The sequence below is a fragment of the Cervus elaphus genome, chromosome X (genome assembly GCF_910594005.1).
Source record: "Cervus elaphus chromosome X, mCerEla1.1, whole genome shotgun sequence".
In the NCBI taxonomy this organism is placed as follows: Eukaryota; Metazoa; Chordata; class Mammalia; order Artiodactyla; family Cervidae; genus Cervus; species Cervus elaphus.
Window position 1 is genome coordinate 71,243,869 of NC_057848.1, and position 24,431 is coordinate 71,268,299.

The 24,431-nt window shown below is 44.5% G+C and overlaps 1 protein-coding gene and 1 pseudogene across 1 annotated transcript in view; both read right to left on the bottom strand.

The window, feature by feature from the left end:
- LOC122688978 overlaps positions 1-24,431 on the bottom strand; it is a 735,084-nt pseudogene that overhangs the window by 8,851 nt on the left and 701,802 nt on the right.
- The window catches only part of TMEM185A (transmembrane protein 185A), a 41,767-nt gene continuing 19,175 nt past the window's right edge, over positions 1,840-24,431 (bottom strand). Inside the window, exons 2-7 of the mRNA XM_043894986.1 lie at positions 15,315-15,491; positions 12,771-12,978; positions 8,641-8,724; positions 5,239-5,415; positions 4,614-4,737; positions 1,840-3,440 (exon numbers count right to left, since the gene is read on the bottom strand). Coding sequence (XP_043750921.1) covers positions 3,196-3,440; positions 4,614-4,737; positions 5,239-5,415; positions 8,641-8,724; positions 12,771-12,978; positions 15,315-15,491 — 1,015 coding nt within the window. The 3' untranslated portion in view covers positions 1,840-3,195. The remainder of the gene's footprint in view (positions 3,441-4,613; positions 4,738-5,238; positions 5,416-8,640; positions 8,725-12,770; positions 12,979-15,314; positions 15,492-24,431) is intronic.

The window sequence follows — 24,431 nt, forward strand, 5'->3', positions numbered from 1 at the left end:
CGCGGCTCCCTGAGCCGAGGGCTGGAGGCCCTGTGTTTGGAACAAAGGGAGCCCCCCAGAAGCTGGGCACACTGTCCATCATGGCACCCTCCTTGTCCACAGCAACATGGAGGGTGGTACGTCCCTCCTTCCTGGAAATGGGACAGTGTAATGGCCAGGAGCAGTCCATACTCACAAGGGTGCTTGGCCCCTCATCAAAGGCCTCTGCTTCCTCAGGGCTGACATCACAAGGCAGTCATTAAGTGACTTAATAAATGGCTGGCTGCACCCAGGCTGGTCAGCGTGTCAGTCTCCTGGTCCACGGTCGTCACGGCAGTGGGCCCCATGACACTTGTGCATGGGCGTGAAGTCCCAGGCTGAGCACTCACGCAAACCAGGCATGGCCTTCTGGTCCTGGAGCCCCAGGGCTGGGCAGATGTGCACTGACAGACGTGTGACCCTCAAAGTCAGCCCCTCCTCTGTGTTCATAAATGCCTTGAGGGTTCGGCATGGCACCCTTGTGCTCAAGCGCAGCCATGTCCAGGGTGGGGGTCCACAGTCAAGGGTACAGCCACCTGGCCCTCTGTGCACTGTCACTGGCTGGGCAGCCAGTCCCCCACACAGACCCTCTCCGGGCCCTGCCGTCAGTCTGCAGGAGCGACAGAGTGGGGGCTGTCGAGGTTATGGACGAGGTCCCAGGGACACAGAAGGAGGACAGTTGCCGTTCTCTGGGCTCTGCAGCCTGTCCATGTCTACCCCAGGCCGTCCTTGCTCTGCATACCATGGTCCCAGGCACATGGGAGGGGGTGGTTACCCTGGGCCTTCACACACAGTGTGGCTCTCTTTCCTGTGACTGCCGTCCATGGGAACTCCGTCCGGCTCTGTGTCCAGGCTGTGAGAGCTGCCATCCTGCTCTACGGCCTGGTGCTCTAGCATCAAAGAAGCGTCCATGCAGGGCGGCCCACATGGGTGGCCTACACCACTAATACCCCCCACCTCAACTCTACTCCTGGGGTTGAAGATCTTCCCGAGATTTCAAGAATCAGAAATGCCTCTGACCTTCAGGTGTCAGCCATCCGGCCCAGGAGCCTGGCCCAGTGGGTGAGAGAGAGGGCTCAGGTGAGGAGATGCCAAGGTGGGCACGGTTGCCCTGCTGATCCCCAGCTGCCTGGCTTACCCACTCTGAGCCTTTGCTTCCCCACACAGATAATCCTAGGGGCACCTGCTTCACGGGGTCCTGCGGACTCAGGGGAGGTACAGGAGGTGGTGAGGTTCCTGACACTTAAGTCTGCCACGTGGTTACGGCGAAGCGTGCTGTGTCTCACAGCAAGTCTGCATCTAAGGCACATAAGCACTGATCTCCCGGTGGACCTAGGTTCCATGTTGGAAGCCTCCCATCACCACTGAGGGGTGGGCTTCCTTGTCGATTCTTGCAAACTGGGGGCTGAAACACCACCTGAGTTAAATGTCTCTAGACACAGCTCGGGCGAGCTAGATAGAATTGTCCAGTTTTCCCACAGACAGAAGCCCTACTCAGTGCCCTCCCACGTGACCTGGGGATGCCTCGGACCCCTGAAAAGCCAAGTTCCATTTTAGACTGTCTGGGACCCTGCAAACACTCTCGGCTGTGTCCTCAGCTGTCAGGATTGTGGCAGGGCACTCCCTGCCAATGGTTGAATCCCTGGGCCCACCCTTTCCTCTTTGTTATGTCCTGGCGGCCCCTGGATACTCCTGAGAGATGCTCACCCACCCCTGCTCCCATCAGCTGGCCATGGCAGCTCGAGATTCCCTTTTGTGCTGGCTGAGAGAACTCCCAGCATCCTGGTCCTCATCTAAAGCAAGACCTGCACAGTGCACATGGAAAATGAAGAACTAGTTTATTGAACAGCTAAAGGGGAGGAAAAGAGTGGACTGGGCTACATTTGTTACATACCAAGCAGGAAAGGCAACACCATTCCAAGTGTCCCCCTGCAGATAGCACAGGCTTGCTCCAGGCTGGTGCCAGGATAGAGTGGTGGGTGCAGTGTACATCAGTGGAGCCCGGTTTACACAAGGTAGCAGCTGCCCTCTCTCCCCCTCTCCCCTGCTCCTGGGTGACAAAGCCAGGGCTCCTTTTACCCTCTTCTACTCATGGCCATCTTGTTTGTATCACATTTGCTTTTTTCCTTCTGACTCTTGGTTATACCCCAAGCTCCTAGCTAAAAGCATAGCCCCACCGTGCGATGGACAACAAGCCCCACATCTCAACCTGTACACCCTGCTGGACATTCCTAGTCTTGGCACCCTTGTCCAGCGTTCCAGTTCCCAGGCGTGCTTTACGGTTTTCTGCAAGTCAGTGTTCCCAGTTATGGTAGAAAAAGTATGAACCGTTTCTTGCTTACTGTGGTGGTTCTGGCAGCAGGAGCTACTATGTATATGGAGAAACTGAAGAGGAGATGGCACTGTCCCATGAAGGGGACAGCACTCCGGTGGTCAGGACAGGGGTGTGGTGCTACTGGCTTCTACTTCTGCAACAGAACATGTATGTCTCCAGTACAAGCTTGTAAAAAAATACTTTAACAGAATATACTGTACAGAACTAGGATTTAACACGGTATATTACAACGCTAAAATATTTGTATAAATACTATACAGGCACAGAGTCACTCCATTAGAAAGGGCTCACCAACGGGGTCAGTAAAAACCCAGAGAGAAATGATGTGCATGGCAGGAGCACGGCCAATCACAGAGGTGTGGGTGCATGTGAGGCCTGAGGCCTAGTCAGGGCCCCTGACCACATCACAACAGGAGTTTCTGAGCTAAGTGGCCAGGCTGGCTTGGTTCAATAATACATTTTTCAATAACACTTTTGATGGGAATTTTCACACTTAGAAAACCAGCTGTGTGGCCACTCCTTCTCGGGCCCAAGCCAGCTCTGAAGGCACCTGCCCATGGGGAGTCGCTTCCTCTGTCTCCATATGCTCCCTCCATCAGGTCCAAAGCTGCTGATGTGCACCCCACACCACGCTGCATGTTCCAGGCACCTGCCAGCCGCGTGTCCCGTGGTGGTGAGTCACTGGGTAGGCATTGAGTGCAAACAAGGCATGAGATGGAAGTCCCTGGAGACCCAGCTCCAGCTCCAGTTCAGGGTGGGAGGGAGGGGGTGAACGGAGAGGCAGAAGGAGGTGGAAAAGAGGGCGGGTCAGGTGTACTCTTGATCTGCCCTGGGAGCATGGTCTAATCTGGCATTTCGATATTTAATTTGGGAGGTGGGAGGACGTACTTCCCAGGGCTCTGGGTGATAACTACCCGGGTCTTCTTTCGAAACATAGGAGCGATCTTAGGAGGTTCTGGAACTGGCGTTTCTTCAGTTTCCTCGCTACCTTCATGGTGCAGGTCGTAGGAGATGTTTCCATATTCTCTCAAAAACGGGCAGATTTCAAGCAGAAATTGACAGAAATCCTTGCGAATCCCAAACCACCCTGAAAGAGAAGAAATGTACTCTCTCAAACACTAGCCTCCCCTGAATCTCAGGTTGCTTTTCTTTCCTGAAGATAAGTTTTTTCTTGTATAATGTACTGCTTTATCCTGATGTCTTAGAATGAAGCCTGAGCAAGGCCTCAATACCAACAAGGACCAGAAGGATGCCCTGCAGCTCTGTGGCTCTGTAGCTGGGGGTCCTGGACTGGCAGCCCCCAGGATGTCTCCCTGGGGCCTGTCAGGGATGCGATCTTGGGCCCTGGTCCAAACCTCCTGAACCAGAAACTCTGTGTGTGGGGTGGGGGTGGGGGTGGGGGTGGGGGTGGGGTCTTGGGACTCTGATAGGTCCTCCAGTTTGAGACCTACTGCCCTAGTGAATCTCAAATGCCTATGGCACCTAGATAATGTCAACCACTCAATCTTCCTGGCCCAGGAGAAAAGCATGTGCAACAAGGAATGTCATCCAAGAAAAGGGTTTCTGTCACCCCTGGAGTCTGGGAAGACAATAGGCATGTGTTGGTCCAGGCCAGGAGGTGGCCTGAGCTCACAGGGCCACCTCAAAGCTCCTTCTCCAAGGCCTGCTCTTCCTGTCTGGGTACCACTAAACTGTCAGGTCAGAGCTGGCTTTCCCCGGGTACAACATCTTGTCACATTAGCTTCCAGAAGGGTGTGCTCCAGGGTTACATGCAAAGGAGCTCAAGGACTAGTGAGGCGAGGCTCTTATCAAAGAGCACTTCTAAACAGGTATCATCACAGTGGAGAGTGAGAGCGAGCGAGCCAGGCACCACTGGTGAGAGTCAGTGATATCAAGAATGATGCTGCCAAGAGTGAGAAAACAGATCCCAGAGGAAAACCAGGGTTTGGGAGATGATGTGGATTTTCACTGAATCTTCAGGAGCCCCTGGCTAGAAGGGATAATGTTTTCCATGTCACAGTGAATGGACTCAGAAAGGCCGCCCACCATGCTCAGTTCTCCAGTCACAGGGTTAACAGTGCTCCCTTTCCTGGAAGACTCCAGGTCTTCCCCAGTCTCAGCTTTCCCAGGGAAACTCCTTGATTGGGGCCCTTAGGTTCGTTTTTTCATAGAGCAGGGCCACACACACCCATATAGCCACACACCAGACAGAGATGTGCACACCCACCATTCAAGAAGTTCTGAAACACTAAGTACATACAGTGGTTTCCGCCTTTCTGTCCGAAGGTGGTTGCCATCAGAGTGATCAAGGAAAGCCAAAGGGGGACAAATATGGGGATACAGGAGAACGCGTTGTGGCCGTCCAGCTTATGAACAAGCAGGATCTAAGGAAAAAGAAACAGTCAACGTTCTGTCGATGGAGCATCTGAAAACAGACCCTGTCTGAAGCCAGGCTACCCTCCCTCATCAGGCCTCCTAAGGGGGAAAGGTCACACCACAGGAAATAACGGAAACCCTCCATTCTGGGGGAAAGGATGAGAAGAGCTTTCACATGGCTCTTCAGGACGAAGCAGAATCCATCCACCTAGAAAATTTCCAACATCTGGCTTGTTATGGGAAACTCTTCCTGGTGTTTTTTTTGGAGGAGTCAACAGTGCCCATTCTCTAATGTCTCTGTGGAGACAGGGCTCAAATACCAAAACACCACATCCAACTTTCTTCTTCTAGGAGACAAATCAATATATTCAGAGGCTTGGTAGCTGGAAAGGTCCACTTCCCACTGCCAGCCTCCAGGCCTCCAAAGAAAGGCAGCTCTACTGTCCTGTGCTCCTTCCTAGCCCCATGGGGTGTCATCTGGGGGAGACGCAGTCTGCCAGAGAGCTTACCTCGAAAGTAAGGAGTGGCACGACGATGGTCATCCAGCTTAGCGCCATGGTGATGTGTGTCCTCCTCTGCTCTGCGATCACATCCATGGAGCGCAGGAACAGGACGGACCACACGATGTAGTAGAGGACCACCAGACACAGAAAGGACATGAGAATCCAGAGGGGGACACACACGACCTGAGGGCAGGAGGAGAGAAGAAAGGTCTTTAGGGGAGGCATGGCTGACTTCATCCTGGATCTCTGCATGTAAGTGGGTGCCAGGCCTGGATGTGGCCAGCGTGTAAAAAGGACCCGCTGCTCCTGGTGGGATCCCCGCAGCCGGGGCTGCCCTCAGGGTGGAGAGCAGCCATTTCCCTGAATCCTGAGCTCACTCAGCTGGCCTGCACTCTGCCCACCTCCCCTCCACCTGCCAAGGGTAGTGAGGCCACCCCAGCTCATGAGCATGTCCCCTCTTCCCAGGCACTGCCCATCCTGCTAGGGGTTATGTAGCCAGAGGCTGGGGATTATGCTCCCTGGCAACTCAGGCTGCCCAGGGGACCCAGGCCCTCCGTGAACTTGCACATTGAGGCCAGGAGGCTTCCCTGCTGCCTCGCCCAGACGGGTTCTGTGTCTGTTGCTGTCATACCAGAAAGACTTCATCTCACCCCCCATATGAGCCCAGAAGATGAGTCCCGGGGGCCTCACCAAGCTCCCTCCATTTGACCTTCTCCCCCTTCTCAATGGCCCCTTGGGTACATCTGTCGTCCCTTTGTTTTTCTGTTGTGAAACAGTAAAATTGACTGTTTTCCATTGGTGGCCAGTCCCATGATGGTTCATACACATATGTGTAGATCTGTGGGGCCTTGGGCGAGACAGGGGAGAGCTCCCTCACCATGCCACACTCCCTCATGTTCTGTCTCTGCTGTGTCACCACCTTACCCTCCCCCAGCCCCCAGCAGCCACTGCTCTGTCCTCTGACACAACACTTTTGTCTCTTCAAGAGACATGGACTCATACAGCACATCACCTCCTGAGGCTGCCTTCTCCCACCCAGCAGGACATCTCTGAGACGCTTCCAGGCTGTTGTGTGTATCTATCGGTCACTGCTGAGCGGTGTTCCACTGGATGGATGCACCCCAGCCTGTTTATCTGCTCACCCTGGGAAGGAAATGTGGGTGCTATCCTGCTTTGGGTTGTTACAAATGAAGTTGCTGTAAACATGTGTGCCCAGGTTTTTGTGTGGTTGTACATTTTCATTTCTCCAAGGGAAACACCCAGGATTGGCACTGCTAGGTCACATGGCAACTCTATGTTTAACTTTATAAGAAATTGCCAAGACATTTTCCAGAGCATCTATCCAGTTTGGCCTTTCTACCAGCAATGGGCAACTGTCCTCGTCCCTTGGGTCCGCCCTAGCACACCTGATACTGTGGCTATCTTTGCCATTTTGATGAAGGTATTGTGGCACCTCATTCTGGTTTTTATTTGCTTTTCCCTAGTGTTTGAGTGGACTCCGGGAGTTGGTGATGGACAGGGAGGCCTGGCGTGCTGCGATTCATGGGGTCGCAAAGAGTTGGACACGACTGAGCGACTGAACTGAACTGAAATGAGTGGGTAATGATGTCCTCTACATATGCATATTCACCATATGTCTATCTTCTTTGTGAATAGTTGGTTCAAGTCTTCTGTCACTTTTAAAATTTGGTTGCTGAGGTTTTTAGTTTTGAGAGTTCTTTAGATGCTTTGGATATATGTCCTTGGTTACACATGTGTTTTATGAGTATTTCTTCATGTCTGCAACATGTCTTTTCATTAATATTACTTTAATCTTGAGCTTCTTTTATGGACCATGTTGTTGGTATCATTTCTGGGAACTCTTCACCTAACTCCAGATCCCAAAGACTGTCTCCTCCTAACAGTTCTTTGGTTTTCACATTTCATTTTTAGACGTAGGACTTAAGCTCATCTCCTGAAGAGGCTGGACTTCCTGCCTGGAGGTTTGCTGTGGTCTTCCTCCTAAAGCACATCTGGGGTCAGACACAGCGGCCTGGCCCTCATGGGTAGAATGTCAGTGAGCAGCCTCACTGGGCTTCTCTTGAACACTGGGAAACCTGCAGTCAGGCTGTTTCATCTGCTATGACTTGCACAGCACTGGGGCAGGAAAAATTCCTTTATTTATAGAAAACATGCACAGTTTTTCCTAATCTTTTTTTTTCTGATTGTATCTTACACTCAAATTGTGGTCTTACTCGGATTTGTGTCCGCCATGGCACAAGAGAAAGCTCTGAGCCCAATTACCATTCTGTAGATACAGAACCCTGAAGCTGTAAGATGGATGACTGTACAATAGTTTTTATTATGAATGTTTTATGAAAGACTTTAGGAAGAAGTGATAGATCTTATCTTTATTCACTATAAAGGCATCTTTTATTCCCTTATTTTCTTCCTTGTCTCCAAATGAGTATTTTCTTTTTTTCAGTATATTTTTTACCTTTGTTATTTTTTTTTAAAGGTAAATCATGTTCATCACAGAAAATGTCTTGTGTACAAAAGTACCCAACAAGCAGTGGGGGACGGGATCCCACACCCTGGCAAGACCTCATCTCACAGAGGCAACATAAGTCTTCTACCTTTTCTCTCATCTTCTTACTATGTGTTACTGGTTGAAAGTGTGCTGTATTCTCTAATTTGCAGCTTGCCGAGAATGGATGGAGCCATTTACATGTGTATGTGTGTGTGTGTGTGTATAGCTCCACCCATTCTCCTACCTATGTATGCACAATCAGTTTTAACCAGACACCCATTCGTGGAAGTCAGAGGTCACTAGCATGACTTAGACTTCATCCCTGGCAGAAGTATAAAGAGGCACAGTTTTTTTGAAAAAGGAGTTGGCAATGCAGTTTGTATTTCAAAATCTCAAAAAGCTCTTACTCTCTGGGCCAGTAATACTGTTTTTGGAGTCTTTCCTAAAAAAAAAAAGCAATAAAAAAACAGGCAAGGGTTTACCTACACAAAATTATATGCTGTAGCATGATTTATAATTGTAAAAACACTGGTAACAAGTTCAATATTCAGAAATGAGAGGACAGTCTGGTAAATGTACTTGAAGAATATTTTGTTATCAATTAAACTTTCAAAGTTATGCATATAAAGAGCATTTATTGACAAGGAAAAATGTTTATGACACAACATTAGGACAACAAAGCAGGATACCAAATTATAAACGCAGTATGATCTCAATTATCCTTATGAAATAATAAACCCCCAAACAAGGAAACAAAAACCACTAACCATGTTATCTACCAGTGGATTATGGGTGATTATTATCCTATTACCTATGTTTATCTGTCTTTTCCAAGATTTCTAAGATGAACATGAGTTTCATAATAAAAAAAAAGTTTAAAGATTTAAAAAGTTACATACAAGCCAGGGCCAGTGAATGATCTTGTCCAGTCTTAAGGCAATGAATATAAACTGGAGAATGTTGACAGAACACAGGATTTCTAACTAAAAATGAAGAGAAGAATCAGTTAAACAAAGTAACAGTTGTATTCAATACAACAGCTGTTTGGTTAACATTTTAAAAAGGCAATGCAAATTATAATGCAGCACAAGTTTTATTACATCACACTTGGAACCTCCTGATTTTCAGCAGAGAGGAGCAAAGCAGTGCTGTGCCAAGGAGAAGCCTGGCCCTAGCCTTGTGTCCTGTCCTCTCTGCTCTCGGTGGCTGCTTGGCCCTTTAAGCTCGTCCATGCAATGACCTGTTTCCAGGCTTGCAATCTAGAGGCAGTCTTTGCTGGACTCCCCAGCTCCCTTCCTGCCCCTGACCACATGCATCTATGTTAGGATGGTTCCTAACCATCACTGTCTTGCCTTCTTCTTGTGTTGGGACTCTGCCTGCACCCTACACTTTCCTTTCTGGATCCTGGGGGACCTTGTCACATCAAGATGCCACTCATGGATGCTTTACTGCATCTTGAACCCCGCCATGCCATGGATCCTTCTTGCAAGCACATGTTCAACTCATCTCCATTAGACACAAAATAACCCCAAGACCAAATGAACCCACACTTCTCTTGATCCAGTAACCCTACCAGCCCTAGTTCTTTCTTTCCATCACCACAGAGCTTTGTGAGACACCACGGACACTCGAGTCTCCATGGCCTCCCCTGCCACTCCAAGCTCCAGGGTCCACTGTGCACTGGCCTCGGTCCCCACAACCACCTGGAAATTGCTTTCCTCCAGGTCTCCAGTCACTTCTGCAGCCTTGGGGACACTGCCACTGGCACCCGACTGGGCGCTGCCACACCAAGTGACACTGCCCACCACTCTTCCCTCGTTGAGGAACCCAGTGTGTCATCTCACCAATCTACTGGTCTCTGAAACTTCCCTGTCAGGTGCCTTTTCCTGTCTTTAAATGGTGATGGCCCCTGAAGTCTGCCTTCTCTACCTACTAGAGAGACACAGACACAAACATGCATGCTTTCTTGACTCCGTTGCTCCGTTCTGGGTGGCAAGCAGAGCCAGCCTCCACACCCCTGGCAGGCACACCCTCCTCCTGCTCACTTCTGCAACCTCCGTCTCCACTGCAGCCTTCCTGCCAGGGCCCAGAGTTGGCTCTCCCTGAGGCACTTCAGTTGAAGGCCATCCCCTAGGGAGTCGATCATTCCCCACACCTGGCCTCCTTCACTCTGTGTCATAGCTTCCATAGCCTCCTGTCTCACCGGGAGCCACCACAGCCTGGATTCCCCAAATCAGGACATGGGCGCACAGCTGCATTCCCTTCCCCATGCTCTAGGCTCAGTCACTGCCTGTGTCCTCCACCATGCAGACTTCTCTAGGGTCCCTAGCCCAGTCTCTGTCCCAGTGCCCCACAGGTGGCCCTCCTGCTGGCTCCAGCACTTGCTGCTCTTCAACAGCTCACCACCCCCCACAGAACAAAAATCATAGGACACTACCCAACCTGGCCCAGGGCTGCCTCAAAGCTCCCAGTTCCCTGGGCAGTTAGTGATTCAGCCATTCCTTCCAAGGCCTATGGGCCAAAAGAAGCATTTAATGGTTCCACTGACTTAAGTCATTAGATCTAAAAGGAATTCTGACGTCCTATGTAGCCCCCTGTGGATTTTTGCACAGCACTGCCTTCATCACAGAGAAAGTCAACATCCCAGACTCTTCTATGACACCACTGAAATGAATGTTGTGTGACCTAACAATAAAATACAAACTATGTGGAGCTAGTAGTTCACTGTATGTCCCCACAGATGTCAGGGATCACTGCTTCTCCCTCAAAAATGCCCAACATCCCATGGTGCCCTGTGATGCCCTGGGCAGCTGGGCACCGCCTTGAAGACTAAGGACTGGCCCTTAGCCAGCCCAATCCCTCTCTACAGCCTCCCCGCTTCTCCCTAGTTCCTTCATTTACACTTTATGCTCCAGGCATTTTTTTGTGGAAAAATACAAATAATGTAAAACTTACCATCTTAATTCTCTTTAAGGGTACAGTTTAACAGTATTAAGTATATTCATATTACTACCGTATGACTATGGCTATGAAACCATCACCACTTTCCATCTCCAGGACTCTCTGCATCTTGCAAAACTGTGCTCCAGTCAAATCTGAGCCACTGGTTCACTCAACATAACAGACTTTCTTCTACATCTATGGCTTCTTATGTGTTACTTCCTCTGCCTGAAAAATACCATCCCCTTTCCTACCTGCACAGGGCACCCTGCCACACCCTGACTCCTCCTGCATGACCCTGGGGGAGCCTAGGCCCACTAGCCCCTAGCCAATGAGTACTCCTCTTCCTGGGACACAAGAACCAACAGGGGGCTCAAGTCTTGGCACATGGGTTTCTTCTCGTAGGTAGATTGCCAAGAGTGTGACCCTATGAGCGACATATTTTCTAGAACTCTGCATTAGGAAAATATGGTTTTATGCCTAGTATAGTTGTAGCCCTGGTATATGCTTTCATTTTCTAAGAAACAAAGTTCCAAATTTTTAGTTTTCTTTAACCTCTTCCTCAGCTCCCATCCAACAGTATTTACATAACTTTCTCAGTGCTTTTCAACCTGGATAATGCTGCTTGCCTGGGTAGGAGTTAGGAAATGTGCACAGAACCTACTGGATGTGACAATAACCTGCGGGAGCACATCCACTAGTGCTTACTAGGCAGACATCAGCAGTAAGTGACCTGAAATGCAGGGGACAGTCCTGCTCAAGAAGACATTTCCTATCCCAAAGGCCAACAGCATATCCAGCCCCCACTGAGAAACACTGCCCCAAATAGGCAAAATCTAGAAAGTTTAATGTCAGTGATTTTGTTTAATATACAAATGATTTTTAAACCGTGGTATTGTTACTTCATTTGCTCAGATAATAGAAAAGAATGCGAAGCAAGAGAGGCATAAGGTGGAAAGGTAAGTGTGACTGGCTGGACATGGTACCTTCAACAAATACGGGGAATACAATTTGGGGGAAGTGAGGTAGGAGCCTGGAGCTCGTATGGAAATCAGAGTTGAGAAATGCAGATTCGGGAAGTGAAAACACAGAAGTGGCAGTGGAGGCAGGAAGTGTGAACAAGACCATTCGGAGGAAGTATGCACAGGGAGGACAGAAAATGCCCAAGGTTAGGATCCTGATGTCGGGAAAGATTGAAGGCAGGAGGGGATGACAGAGGATGAGATGGTTGAATGGCATCACTGACTCGATGGACATGAGTTTGAGCAAGCTCTGGGAGTTGGTGATGAACAGGGAAGCCTGGCATGCTGCAGTCCATGGGGTTGCAAAGAGTCGGACACAACTGAGTGCCTGAACTGAGGATCCTAAGAAACAGCGACTTGTGAGGAATAGATGGAAGAAGAATTCAGTGAAGAAGCTGAATACAGGCTGAGGGAGCTAGATTGGTGTAGGGATCCAGAGTGTCAGGAGCTGCACAGTGGTCAGCCAGATGAGGGCTCCAAAGGCCTCCAGATGAGGCTGCAGGACACGGAGGTGGGGTGGTGGTGGTGCAGTGCCAAAGCAGGCAGTGTGGCTGTAGTATTGGTCATTTAATCAAAAAATAGTCTAGGTATTGCTGTGAGGGTACTGACTTTAACTAAAGGAGATTCCCCTCGATGGTATGGCTAGATCTCATCCAATCAGCTAAAGGGCCTTAGGAGCAAAGACCATGGTTTCCTGGAGAGGGAGAAATCCTGCTGAATCTCCAGCCCCCATAAGCACGTGAGCCAGCACCTTCCAATAAGCCTCCTATGTGAACACCTATCTACATATCTGCATCTACATCTCCATCTGCATCTATCCTATTGGGCCTGTTTCTCAGGAGAAGCTGGCTGATCCAGGTGGACAGGGAAAGACATGAAGCAGGAAGAAGCCTGATGGCCTGAGTGAAAAACCAATGTTTAAGTCAAGAAAGAGAAACACGACTATTTCCATTGTCTTTCATTTCCTTATATACCACGACCTAGCATTAGTGATCAACCTCTTCTATCACGGTAACTGATCAAAAGACTCTGATTTTTAAAACCTTCCTAAATATATGAAATCTCACCTCCAGCGACCTGTCATGGCGAAAGCCCCAAACACAAGCTGCCACAGACACAGGGGAAACGAAGAAGAGCGGCATGAAGACCAGGAGCCAGAAGTGGCTGCCTCTCTCAATCCTGTCGCACACCAGCACTTCAAACATCAGCAGCAGCAAGTGGATGCCCACTGCAATTAGCATGGCTTTGAACTCCACACACGTTTCCCCTTCTGCTCTAAAGAGGGATAGAAGAAGAAGAAAAAAACATCCTCAGTTCAGAATCTCCACAGTGAGCAAGCAGCCCAGCACACCAACTTACATGGATACTCTGGATTGTATTTGTAAATCTGACAAAAGGCAAAGGGAAATCAGGTAGAAAGCTAAGTTAACATTCCTCTTTAAGGGGCAATCTTTCATACATCAAAGAACTACTACATAACAAGAAATGAACACTTACAACCAAACCAGACTTAGGAGTTTTAACTGAATATTCTCAGAAGCAATACCACAGTTGTTATTTCCTGACAGTGTACATTAACACTTTTGTTCATAAATTTAAATTCAACTACTTCCAAGATTATTTAAGCTATTGCTTCTACTGCTAACAGCTGACACATATCCCTTAAATTTCATGATCCCCGTCTCTCAATGAATTAAAAACCATGTAAATCACATTTCATGCAATACAATAAAAAAAACTCTATAGTTTTATTGCATAAGTGTCTGTTATATTTCAAGAAAATATAGCAACTGTTGTTAGGTGCTATTTTAAAATGCAAATAAAATTATGAATGTTATTTTCCTTCCTATTCATTAGGATAAACTAACACCTGCAGATGCTAAAGAAGAACCATTAAAGCTGTTCTTTAAATCAGTTTAAGCTGCTTACAGATCATGCATGGACTTAATAGGGTAACAATTAAAAAATAATAAGGCCACTAATCAGGAAAATGGCTAAAAATGCATCTGCAAGGCAAACAATGCACCTAATTCAACATACAGGTGAACATCTGTGATGCATCATGTTGGTGTGGCTTTAGGACACAGAGAAAATGAGATCAGAAGTTATATTCTGTAAGACCCAACAATGTTCCACTGGACAATGTTGATGCTAGAATACATTCAGGACATTCAACTACACACATACAACTCCTTTTCTTAAGGGAATCTTGAAAGGTATCTTAAACCAGGTCAAATAGTTTCTAAACAACTAGTGGAACTTAAACTGTTTAGCAATTTCACTTTTCATTTTTTGAGTAGCAAAGGTTGTTGTTAAGTCACTAAGTTATGTCTGACTCTTTGTGACCCTATGGACTGCAGCATGCCAGGCTCCTCTACCCCTTACTATATACTGGAGTTTGCTCAAACTTATGTCCATTGAGTTGGTGATGCTATTTAACTGACTCATTAGAAAAGACCCTGATGCTGGGAAAGATTAAAGGCAAAAGGAGAAGGGGGCAGCAGAGAATGAGCAAACATTAGATATCTGAAAATATCTCATAAAAAAAAAGATCTGTGGCCACACATGTAATCTTAAAAAAAAATCTAAGAATCTAAGAATTTTAAAAAATCTAAGTCCCCCATCTGCTAAGGCTCTCTGTGTGGCTATTTTCAAGTTCTTAGGTACATATGTGGTAAGATATTTTAGATGATCTAAATCTTATTTTTAAAGTTCATAATGAAGATTTAAACAAGTTGAGATGGTCCCAACTTATACACTCTCCTAATGTGAGCAGCTGCATGTGTCCCCCTCTTCTCTCCCCACCTGCCTACTGGGCACTGTCACTCCTTATCTGCCTGGTGATGGTTTAGAATAGCCCTCCCCAAGTCTCCCCTTTTCCTTTCCAAAGTGGCAGACTTTGCAAGGGAGAGCAGAGAGACTCTTGTGGGCCCCAGCAGCAGCAGCAGGGTGTGCAATGGAGTTAAGCCCATGACAGGAACTTGGACCCACTGAGGCATCCAAGAAGGTGTGAGGGGAGGGGGTGAAGTATAAGAGTGCACCTCTTCCTGGCCCCCAGGAGTCAGGAATAGCCAGGAGCTATTCTCCTTCACAGCATCTGGGTCTCATCTTTTCCACTCTCAAGGCCTCACTGTGTCCTGGCCAAGCTGCTTCTCCCACACCACTAATAGGCCTAAAATCCCAGGACTAGGAGATTGGGTAAGGGGAGACCCAGTTCCAGGAATTAATGGAGAAGAATATATCCCTGATGGCCAAAACTAGAACTTTGATTTGTAGAACTGCTCCTACAAACATGATGGTTCCATACTTCCTTGTCTAGCATGGTGTAACAGTTCTATATTTTGGATGCATTTTAGATTACATAAGCTTTTGTGGGCTGGCTAGGAACTTAAGTACCTAAAATAACAGTGCTTTTGTTTAACAATGGCTATCAAACACTTAATTTTTAATAAACTTAGAACAGAAATGAGCTTGCTTATATTATAGCTCTTCTAAAACCTCTGACAGGTAGAAAAGAAAATACTCCTTACTTTATGAGAAGTGAAAAACAAGATAATCCCCCCTGCACCTGCCCAGTGTAGAGACCAACAGGTTTTATAAAGCAGTATTACCGATACTGGGGATTTCGTGCCCAGACTCCAGTTCCAACTGAGGCTCCAACAATGACCATTAACTTCCACAGCCATATTGGAGCAAAAACAGCCCAGTAACTCCACTGAATGATGCCATCTAGACGAAGGGCCAGCAACACAGAGAACAGCAGCAGACACGCATAGATGAGGAATTTACTAGGAGAAAAACAAAACAATTAAAGAAGATTCACATTACAAATAGGTGATATTAAAATGAGGTATGATAACAGCATTACTTTTTAGCATGTGAAAAGAATCACCAATTCAATAATCATATATTGAAAATTCTATGTACAAAACATACTGTTGTTAGAGAATAGGAGAAATATAAAGAAGACTAAAACAAGTTCCCTGCTTTTCAGGGCTTCCTGGTAAGAGAAGTCCATACAGAAACATATATAACATGCATATGTCAGAATGATTCTATGGGTAGAATGTGATGGCAGCCCATAGAGGAAACATGGATTCTGCCTGGGGGGACTGGGAAGCACAGAAGTGATAAGCCTGAAGCTGGTCTGGAGGACACACAGAAAGCTACCAGGCAGGAAAGGATATGAGATGAGGAAGCATTCCAAGCAGAAAGAACTAGCCATCAAGACATGGAGACTGAAAAAAGCTGACAGTTCAAGATATGGTCAAGTTCTGTCACTAATTATTTGATTCTATTTTTAAAAAAGTAGCCACCTGCCATATTCATATACAGTAATATTTTAATCCATGCATTAGTCTTTTGGTGACTGAATTATACACATAGATACACTCATATTTTACATAAAACAGACTTCATGAAGAGGATGTTTTAAAAATATTAATTAGAAATTACATTGTTAAGGACTTCTACTTACAACTTTGGTAGAATAAGAGGAATGGAGTTAAACATCCCACCTTAAAAAGAAACTGGATGAAATATATGAAACAACAGTTTTCAAACACTGGGCAACAGGCAGTGAAGGACCATGATGGCAGAAAGAAATTTTTTTAAAAAAAGGAAATAAACTCTATCAATGCCCCAGCTTACTGCCTGGAGGCAAATTCCAGATTGCAGTAAGAAGGCAGTTAAAATCTAACCCTATTGTCAATTACATCAAATGTAAATATTCTCTGTGTGTGTGAAAGTTGCAGAGTCATGTCCAACTCTTTGCGACCCCATGAACTGTAGTCCACCAGGCTCCTCCATCCATGGAATTCTCCAGGCAAGAATACTGGAGCGGGTTGCCATTTCCTACTTCAAGAGATCTTCCTGACCCAATGCTTAGTAGAAAAGATCTCAAATCAACAATCTATGATCTACCTTAAGAAACTAGGAAGAGAAGGAAATTTTTAAAAAATGAATGGAACTCAATAATAAATATATACACAAATATCAATGAACTACATAAGAAAGATGTTGGAGAATAATCAATGAAATTAAAAGCTGGTTCTTTGAAAAGATAAAAAAAAAAGCAGAGACATTACTTGGCTAACAAAGGTCCATCTAGTCAAAGCTAAGGTTTGTCTAGTAGTCATGTATGGATGTGAGAGTTGGACCATAAAGAAAGCTGAGCACCAAAGAATTTATGCTTTTGAACTGTGGTACTGGAGAAGACTCTTGAGAGTTCCTTGGACTGCAAGGAGATCCAACCAGTCCATCCTATAGGAAATCAGTCCTGAATATTCTTTGGAAGGACTGATGCTGAAGCTGAAACTCCAATACTTTGGCCACCTGATGCGAAGAACTGACTCACTGGAAAAGACCCTGATGCTGGGAACGATTGAAGGCAGGAGGAGAAGGGGACGACAGAGGATGAGGTGGTTGAATGGCATCACCAACTCAATGGACATGAATTTGTGAAGGCTCCTGGAGTTGGTGATGGACAGGGAAGCCTAGTGTGCTGCAGTCCATGGGGTTGCAAAGAGTTGGACACGACTGAATGACTGAACTGAGCTGATAGTGACAGGGTAACAGGCAGGAAGGCCAGGGGTCTCCAAATGGAGGAAATAGGCTGCAAGTGTCAGACATTTTTATATCTCTTAAGCAGCAGGAGGAAACAAACTAGTGATATTTATTTTTTTCTTCTCTATACAAATTTAAAAGGAGGTTTCTCTTAAAATACTGTGTTGCCATAATGACACCTGGTTTCACCTGAAGTTAACTATTCTCAAACCTTGAGTTAACCAATGCATTTTTCTTATGGAAATGTTTGGCTTAAGCTATGTTAATGTACTATGCATTTACCCCAGACTCTGTCTTCAAGTTCTGCCTAATGGCTCAGAACTTACTTGACAAACCATTATGTTATACTCAGATATTGTTCCCCTAATCTATGTAAACGAAACTATTTGTATGGTAATCTGCCCTTCTACAAGATTCAAGTCAATCGTTTTATGGCCCAGGATGAATTGTCTGGTGCCAAGATTATCCCAAAATACATCTTACAGATGAGGGGCCTGGTGCCATTCTGAGTTTTAAGACATTCCTTTCTCTTATTAACAGACTGCTAGTGACTTTGGGCTCCAAAATCACTGCAGATGGTGATTGCAGCCATGAAATTAAAAGATGCTTACTCCTTGCAAGGAAAGTTATCACCAACCTAGATAGCATATTAAAAAGCAGAGACATTACTTTGCCAACAAAGGTCCATCTAGTCAAGGCTCCGGTTTTTCCAGTGGTCATGTATGGATGTGAGAGTTGGACTGTGAAGAAAGCTGAGCGCTGAAAAATTGATGCTTTTGAACTATGGTGCTGGAGAAGACTCTCGAGAGCCCCTTGGACTGCAAGGAGATCAAACCAATCCATCCTAAAGGAGATCAATCCTGGGTGTTCACTGGAAGGACTGATGCTGAAGCTCAAACTCCAACACTTTGGCCACCTCATGCGAAGAGTTGACTCACTGGAAAAGACCCTGATGCTGGGAGGGATTGGGAGCAGGAGGAGAAGGGGACGACAGAGGATGAGATGGCTGGATGGCATCACTGACTCAATGGACATGAGTTTGAGTACACTCCGGGAGTTGGTGATGGACAGGGAGGCCTGGTGTGCTGCGATTCATGGGGTCACAAAGAGTTGGACACAACTGAGTGACTATATAACATCCAGCTGAAGACTAGCAGGAGGGTACTCTTTCTGCCCCCTTCTGATGCCTATGTCAGAAGCTTTCTCTATCTTCTTTATACTTTAATAAAACTCTATCACACAAAAGCTCTGAGCGATCAAGCCTCATCTCTGGCCCCGGATTGAATTCTTCTCCTCCAGAGGCCAAGAATCCTGGTGTCTTTTCGTGGGCCAGCAACAACCTTTCAATAGCTAGAGTGATCAGGAAAAAAACAGTAGACATGAATTACTAATATCAGGAATGAAAGCATGGACATCATGACAAATCTACAGGCATTAGAAGTGGATATTATGAACAGCTTCAAGCAAGCAAATTTCTTGAAATAATTATATTATTAAAGTTCACACAAGAAGAAATACTTTCATATTCTTATATCTATTTAAAATACAACAGAAACTGTAGTTAGAATCAGTCTCACAAAAAAATGTCAGGCCCAGACAAAATTTACCAAACACATATGGAAGAAATAGTACCAATTTTTCACAAACTCTTGCAGAAAAAGATGAGAGAGGAACATTTCCCAATTTATTTTATGAAGCTAGTAGCATTACCCTGATACTCAAACCTGACCAAGAAATAAAACTACAAACCAGCATCCTTCATGAAAGACAGATGCAAAACCCCTAAAAAACAGGAAATTGAATCCAACAATATATAGAAAGAATACTGCATTATGACTAAGTGTAGTTTAGCCAGGACTTCAAGTTTGGCTTAACATTTGAAATCAATGTAATTCACTGTATTAATAGAATGAAAAAGAAAAGTCATATGATTATTTCAATAGTTCCAGGGGAAACATTTGACATAACTCACTACTCATCCAAGATAAAAGCTCTAAGCAAATTAGGAATAGAGGAGTATCTAGAAAAAACCTGACACAGTCTCCTTCAGTGTCTGCTGCCAAGGGCTCTGGGCCTTTGGACTTGGACTTCCCTGGTGGCTCAGCTGGTACAGAATCTGCCTGCAATGCAGAAGACCTGGGTTCAATCCCTGGGTTGGGAAGATCCCCTGGAGAAGGGAACGGCTACCCACTCTAGTATTCTGACCTGGAGAATTCCATGGACTATAGTCCATGGGGTGCAAAGAGTAGGACATGCCTGAGCGACTTTCACATTTATAAAAAACCTGGTACCATTACACGCCAGTCAGGATGGCTGCTATCCAAAAGTCTACAAGCAATAAATGCTGGAGAGGGTGTGGAGAAAAGGGAACCCTCTTACACTGTTGGTGGGAATGCAAACTAGTACAGCCACTATGGAAAACAGTGTGGAGATTTCTTAAAAAACTGGAAATAGAACTGCCATATGACCCAGCAATCCCACTTCTGGGCATACACACTGAGGAAACCAGATCTGAAAGAGACACGTGCACCCCAATGTTCATCGCAGCACTGTTTATAATAGCCAGGACATGGAAGCAACCTAGATGCCCATCAGCAGATGAATGGATAAGGAAGTTGTGGTACATATACACCATGGAATATTACTCAGCCATTAAAAAGAATTCATTTGAACCAGTCCTAATGAGATGGATGAAGCTGGAGCCCATTATACAGAGTGAAGTAAGCCAGAAAGATAAAGAACATTACAGCATACTAACACATATATATGGAATTTAGAAAGGTGTTAACGATAACCCTATATGCAAAACAGAAAAAGAGACACAGAAATACAGAACAGACTTTTGAACTCTGTGGGAGAAGGTGAGGGTGGGATATTTCAAAAGAACAGCATGTATACTATCTATGGTGAAACAGATCACCAGCCCAGGTGGGATGCATGAGACAAGTGCTCCGGCCTGGTGCACTGGGAAGACCCAGAGGAATCGGGTGGAGAGGGAGGTGGGAGGGGGGATCGGGATTGGGAATACATGTAAATCCATGGCTGATTCATATCAATGTATGACAAAACCCACTGGAAAAAAAAAATAAAAACAAACAAACAAACAAACAAAAAAAACCTAGTTAAAAATGCTTAATGGTGAAAGACTAAAAATACTTTGCCCCTAAGACAGTAAACAAGAAGTATGTCCACTTCAATACAACTATTCAACATTGCACTGGAAGCCCCAGCCACAAATATAATACAAGAAAAGAAATAAAAAGGATAAATATTTGGAAAGGAAGAAGTAAATCTAATATTTGCAGACAATGTGACTATGTAGAAAATCCTAAGTACTCGACCAAAAAAGCTACTAAACCTAATTAGTGAATTTAGTAAAGTTGCAGGTTACAAGGTAAATAAATGAAAACATCTACTGCATTTCTATATGCTAGCAATGAGAAAATGGACACAGATTTTTAAAAACTATAATTTACTGCAAATTTCCTAAAAACAATATTTAAAATCAGAAGATTATGAAAAAACTACCATTTACAACAGTATCAAAGTATGAAATACCTAGAGACAAATTTAACAAAATATCTGCAAGACTTAGATTCAGAAACCTAACAACACTGCCCCCAAAATTCTGTAGCTTTGCTAAGTTGCTTCAGTCATGTCCGACTCTTTGTGACCCCATGGACTGCAGCCTGCCAGGCTCCTCTGTCCATGGGATTTCCCAGGCAAGAATACTGGAGTGAGTTGCCATTTCCTTCTCCAGGGGATATTCCCCACCCAGGGATCGAACCTGTGTCTCTCATGTCTCCTGCACTGGCAGGAGAGTTCTTTACCACTAGCACTACCTGAGAAGTCTTAAAATTAAAGATCTAAACAAATGGAGAGATCCACAATTTTTACAGATTAAAAAATTCAATACTGTTAAATTTTACATCCTCTATTCATTTCCTATGGTTGCTATAACAAATTACCATGAACATGATGGTTTAAAACAACACACATTTATTCTCTTATAGCTCTGCAGGATAAAGGTCCAAAATGGGGTTCACTAGGTTAAAACTAGAGAAGACAATGGCACCCCACTCCAGTACTCTTGCCTGGAAAATCCCATGGACGGAGGAGCCTGGTAGACTGCAGTCCATGGGGTTGCAAAGAGTCAGACATGACTGAGCGACTTCACTTTCACTTTTCACTTTTATGCATTGGAGAAGGAAATGGCAACCCACTCCACTGTTCTAGCCTGGAGAATCCCAGGGATGGGGTCACACAGAGTCAGACATAACTGAAGTGACTTAGCAGTAGCAGTAGCAGGTTAAAACTAAGGTATCAGCAGAGCCATGCTCCCTCCAGAGACTAGGAGAGAATCCATTCCTTGCCTTTTCAAGTTTCTAGAGATGTATTCCCTGCATTCCTTTGAGCTCCTTCCTCCATTATTAATATCAGAAGGGCAGCATCTTCAAATATCTTTCTCTGCTTCAATCACATTGTCTTCTCTTTACAGTATCTCCTCTGCCTCCTTCTTATATGGAAACCCATGAATGTATTTAGAGCCCACCTTGTTAAAGCAGGATATTCTCCCATCTCAAGATCTGTAACTTAATCATATCTTTTGCCACACAAGGTAATATTCACCTTTTTGCCAGAGAAGGTAATATACACAGGTTCCATGGATTAGTAAGTAGATATCTTTGAAGGACATTATTTAGCCTACCATACTCATCACATTATTCTGAAGAGTCAATGCAAGTAGTCCCATTTGCTTATTTATGTTTTTGTTTCTTCTGCCTGAGGAGACATATTAAAAAAATATTGCTAAGACTGATGTCAAAGACCATACTACCTATGTTTTCTTTGAGAAGTTTTATGGTTTTGGGTCTTACATTTAAGTTGTTAATCCAAATTGAGTTCATTTCTGTATATGGTATGAGGAAGTAGTCTAGTTTGATATCTGACATCTGTCAGAATGACTATTATCAAAAGGACAACAGATAACAAGTGTTGGTGAGGATGTGAAGAAAAAGGAATCCACATGCAATATTGGCAAGAATGTAAACTGCTGCAGCCGTTATGAAAAATGGTATGGAGGTTCCTTAAAAACAGAACTATCATGTGTTCTAGCAATTCAACTCTTGGGGATTTATCTGGAGAAAAAAAAACACTAATTCGAAAAGATATATGTATCCCTATGTTTACTGCAACCTTATTTACAATAGCTAAAATATACAGGCAACTTAAGTGCCCATGAAGAGATGACTGTTTAAATAACATGTGGGGGGAGAGTGTGTGTGTGTGTGTGTGTGTGTGTGTGTGTGTGTGTGTGTGTGTGTGTGTGTGTGTGTGTGTGTGTGTGTGTGTGTGTGTGTGTGTGTGTGTGTGTGTGTGTGTGTGTGTGTGTGTGTGTGTGTGTGTGTGTGTGTGTGTGTGTGTGTGTAATGGAATATTACTCAGCCACAAAAAATAATGAAATCTTGTCATTTGTGACAACTTGGATGAAACTACAGGGCATTATACTAGTGAAATAAGTTAGAGAAAGACAAATATAATGTAACTGCATTTATATGTAAACTCTAGAAAAAGAAATAAACAAAACAGAAACAGAGTCATGGGTACAGAGAATAAACAGGTGGTTGCCAGAGGAGGTGGGAGGAGGGGAGGAGAGAACTAGGTAAGGGAGATTCAGAAGTAGAACCTCCAGCCACAAAGTAAAGAAGCTACGGGTATGAAATATACAGTGTGGGGAATATAGTCCCCTTTTAGTGCTAAACAAAAGTAATATAGTATCTTTGAATAGTGACAGATGGTAACTAGACATTGTGGTGACCATTTAAAAATATATAGAAATATCGAATCACTATGCTGTACAACAGGAATTATTTAATAACATAATGTTGTGGGTGAATTATACTTCAAAAACAAACAAACCTATAGAAAAAGATATTAGATGTGTGGTTACTGGAGGTTGGGGTGGGGCAAGGGGGAGTTGGATGAAGGTAGTCAAAACATAGAAAATTCCTTTATAATTATTAGAGAGGAATTTTACAACATGATAAATGTAATTAACACTGTGGTATGTTATATATGAAAGTTGTTGAGAGTAAACCCTAAGAGTTCTCATCACAATGAAAAATATTTTTATCTTTTATTTTTGTATATGAGATGATTAATGTTCAGTAAACTTATTGTGGTAATAATTTCATGAGGTATGTAAGTCAAATAATTATGCCGTACACCCTAAACTTACACAGTGCTGTATGTCACCTATGTTTCAATAAAACTGCAAGAAAAAAATACATGCAATATCTGAAAAGGGCAATAAAGCAAAGCACAATAAAACAAAGTATGCCTGTATGCATTTAAGGTTCCACCATGTCTTTTCAAGGCTTGATAGCTCATTTCCTTTTAGTGCTAAACAATATTCCATTAGATGCACCAGTTTATTTACACATATACCCATCAAGGGACATCTTGGTTGCTTCCAAGTTTTGGCAATTATGATTAAAGCTGCTATAAATATACAGGAAAAAAGATTCAATGCAATCCCAATGAAAATCCAGGCAGCCTCTCCTGGAGAAATTAACATACTAATTCTAAAAATTATATGAAAATGCAAAAGACTTCAAATGGGCAGAACAATTATGAGAGAGAACAAAGTTGGAGAAACTATACTATGTGCTTATACGGCATGCTTTCATGACTTAACTAAGAGCTACAGTAATCAAGAAAATGCAGTATTAACATCAGGAGAAACACAGAGAATAGAATAGAGTCCAAAAACATACCCATACATACATGGTCAAAGATGCCAAGGCAATTCAGCAGAGAAAGAACTGGGCTTCCATAAATGGTGCTGAAACAACTGGATAGATAGGAATAATGAACCTAGACTCAACCTCATAGCATATGACAACTGTTGCTAAGGACATGGAGCAAATAGAACCCTCATATATTGCTAGTAGGAATGCAAAACAGTGCAGCCACTTTAGAAAACACTTTGGTAGTTTCTCCTAAAGTTAAGTATACAGTTCCTCTACAGCCCAGCAATCCCATACCTAGGTATTTACTTAAGAAAAAGGAAAACATTATGTCCACAAAAAGACTCGTATGCAAATGCTCAAAGCAGCTTTATTTATTATAGCCACTGGAAACAATCGAAATGTCCAAAAACT